At 45.7% G+C, this 3,139-nt stretch overlaps 1 protein-coding gene across 2 annotated transcripts in view; it reads right to left on the bottom strand.

Annotated features, from left to right (window-relative positions):
* MATN2 (matrilin 2) overlaps positions 1–2,795 on the bottom strand; it is a 128,174-nt gene extending 125,379 nt beyond the window's left edge. The window contains exon 1 of one of the 2 annotated variants that reach the window (XM_008575212.1): positions 2,639–2,795. In XM_008575212.1, coding sequence (XP_008573434.1) covers positions 2,639–2,777 — 139 coding nt within the window. In that variant the 5' untranslated portion in view covers positions 2,778–2,795. The remainder of the gene's footprint in view (positions 1–2,638) is intronic. The other variant, XM_008575213.1, reaches the window with a different exon arrangement.
* Positions 2,796–3,139: the final 344 nt, after the last annotated feature.

Here is a 3,139-nt window from a genome sequence, read left to right as displayed (position 1 = left end):
GCGGGAGCTCCGCCGCGCTTCCCAAGCGGCGCACTATCCAGTGCGCCACCGGGCCGGCCCAATACATGCATTTTTTAAAAATTGGCTCAAATTGTTACTGAGACTCTGACCTGAATTTAGACATAAAATATAAACTTTTTTTTTTTAACTCAGAAAATTCAAACAAAAAATTAATCTAAGAAACCATTCTGCTGTTTCTACTCTGTTAAATTTTCAGAGACATACGTGCAAAGTAACTAGTGAAACACATCAAGCCGGTGGATACCATAAATACAGCCAGGATGACTCGCCACAAAAAAGTGCAATGTGGCCTGGGCACAGAAACAAAAAGCCAAGGAAAGCAAACTCTCATAGAACATAGCACACTGTATTCTAAGTATGAAGAGAACGTCATATGATCAGGACAAGGACTACCAATGAGCATGGCTTCTCCATTTTTGTTCTCTGTCAAAGTAAGACCAAAAGCAGATTACGCTTGAGAATCCAGGCCACAGTTGTAGTGTCTGCCATCTGGTTTCATGACTGTCACTCAACCATGATCATGAGCCAGGCAGCCACTTGCACAGGTTGTGGACTAGAAAGGTAACTGCACACAGCATGCCCCCTTCCTGTCCCGAGGTAGGGGAGATGTGCCGGGTCCCATCCTCTTCTTTGTCCCTGCCACATTTTCCAGCGAAATGAGAAAAAGGAGGCAATGTGGGATGCAGGGAAATGGGCTTCCTCTCTTATCTCAGAAGAGAAGGGGTTGTCACTTCAGAGCCTGACCTTAGCGCAAAGGAGGAGGGCAGTGAATGCTGATCACGAGCGAAGGCCCAGTGTGTGGTGTGTGGTGTGCATGTATGTGTGTATGTGTGTTTAGTATCTTGAAATTTGTTTTTAAAAACCCTTTAATCGATGCACCAAAAATTTTCCAGTCCTTTTCACCTTTGCAGAAGTCTTATGTTTATGTCACCACAGAAACAGGGACTCTCAGGAGACTGAGACATGGAAGACCCTGTATCATTGGAGTCATCATTTAGTCAACATCAGCAAAGATTCTGACCTTTCAAAACAGGGCTCTTTCCAGCAGTGACCACCGAGCCACCGCAGGAAGCACCACAGGCTCTCCAGAGCTGGGGCGGTGAGGGACCTCGGGCTTCCACCATGCCCCCCCCCAACACGTGCAACCAGCCCAGCAACGACCACCGAGCTGCAGCAAGAAGGGCCCCACGTTCTCAAGCTGGGACGGTGGGGGCAAGGGCTTTTGCCACACACGCCTGATATCTGCACCCAGCACAGCAATGACCAAGCCACCACTGGAAGCCCCCAAGTCTCCCTGTGGGAATGTGTGGTGTGCCACAGGCCTCAATCCCACCCCTCCTCCTTCCACCTCATTTCCTTTCCCTTTCCCCTCTCCTCTCCCTCCCAACCGCTCTGCAACAACATTCTAGAATGTAAAGAATAATATTAATAAAATTACATTTTCTTTAAAAAAACAAACAGGGCTCTTTGGGTACCTGTGGTCCCTGATTGTAATTTTGGGTGCTGAGGCTATCAGGTCTTTGGGCAGTTCTATCAGTAGCCTTCATAAAGGAACAGATTCTAACTCTGGCCAACAAGATATAAATGTACAGTTTCAGAGAACTCCATGGAATGATGGGTGTGGTAAAGCTATCACTTGCTGCGTATCTACAATTTATATATATTACATCATTACTCCTCATAAAAATGTTCCATGGGTGGCATCAACATTCCCATTTTACAACGAAACTGAACCTCAGAGAGTTACATTGCCAAAGTATACACATCTGGAAAGTAACAGGGGTAGGACTTGACCCCAGGTCTATGCCAACACCCATTCTCTTTCCATTGACCAACCTTCCTATCACCTTCACATCCTGGGGCTACCAGAACCCACGTTTACCAGCCGATTTATCTATATTTTGTGTGTTTTCATGATGTTTTCCTTCTCTTGGAAATAATTTTTTCTTTTAAAAAAAATGAAAAACAAAAAACTGATCACTGGATCAGAATAAAAGACCCTACCATTTTCCATCCTGGGGCTACCAGAACCCACGTTTACCAGCCGATTTATCTATATTTTGTGTGTTTTCATGACGTTTTCCTTCTCTTGGAAATAATTTTTTCTTTTAAAAAAAATGAAAAACAAAAAACTGATCACTGGATCAGAATAAAAGACCCTACCATTTTCCACTCCTAATATCCTCATTTAGCTCATGAGGTCCCTACCTCTCTGAGCCTGCTCTTTTCCCACACTACCATGCAAGGAAGTATTATTAACAGATTTAGTTGGACAAATCCAATAAAAAATTTCTCATAATACCCTTGTTCATATAAGTCCAAGAAGGACCTTTTCAAATGCAAAATTTTGCCCTGCACATTGGAGAAAAGTCATGGGCCTCGGATTAAACTGAAGGCTTTAAAATAGAAGAGGTTTAATTTTATTTTGAAAACATATATACAACCACATCCTCAGCTCTGGATGCACTCATTATCAAGGAGATCCCTGGCCCCCAGCACACAAAATAAAGGACTCAGGGACAGGAGAGCTTCCCCAACTGACACCATCCCCTGGTCTGGAGTCCCCCCTTTCCCACCCAGCCTGGCTGCCTCTGCAGGCGCGGCCCCCATCACTCACCCAGCAGGGCCGTCTGGGGGTGGGTCCGAGCGTGTCTGCCTCTGGAGACGGACCTCGCGGGCGGCCGCTCCCTGGCCTCAGCGGGGAGGAGGGTCTGTCCGAAGATCAGCAGAAAGCAGCCCACCAGCATCTTTTCCATTTTCAAGAAGAGGAAGAGGGACAAGGCTGTGACAAACACAACGCGAGAGGGGGCAGGGTGAGTTCTGGGTCTCCCTGAACTCTGGGGGCTGCAGACCTACCGTCCTGCCCTTTCAGGTTCCAGACATGCCACTTGTACTCAGTTTGCCATTTGTGTGTTTAGCCCTTAAGAACCTCAGTAAGCCCCATTGGTAGGTTCTTGGATACGCTGAGCAAGGCATGCATAGTTGGAATTTTTCATCACTTTGATCACTACAAGACTGAATGGAAAACTCGAGGAGAAAAATCTATTCTGAAATTTCTTATCAATTAAGCTTATCATCAGTTTTTCACAGTCACATTCTGTATCTTAGAAAATTCCTT

This window comes from Galeopterus variegatus, unplaced genomic scaffold (genome assembly GCF_000696425.1).
Source record: "Galeopterus variegatus unplaced genomic scaffold, G_variegatus-3.0.2 Scaffold1156, whole genome shotgun sequence".
Taxonomy (NCBI): Eukaryota; Metazoa; Chordata; class Mammalia; order Dermoptera; family Cynocephalidae; genus Galeopterus; species Galeopterus variegatus.
The sequence above is the reverse complement of the archived record's forward strand: the minus strand, read 5'-3'. Positions and strand labels throughout refer to the sequence as shown.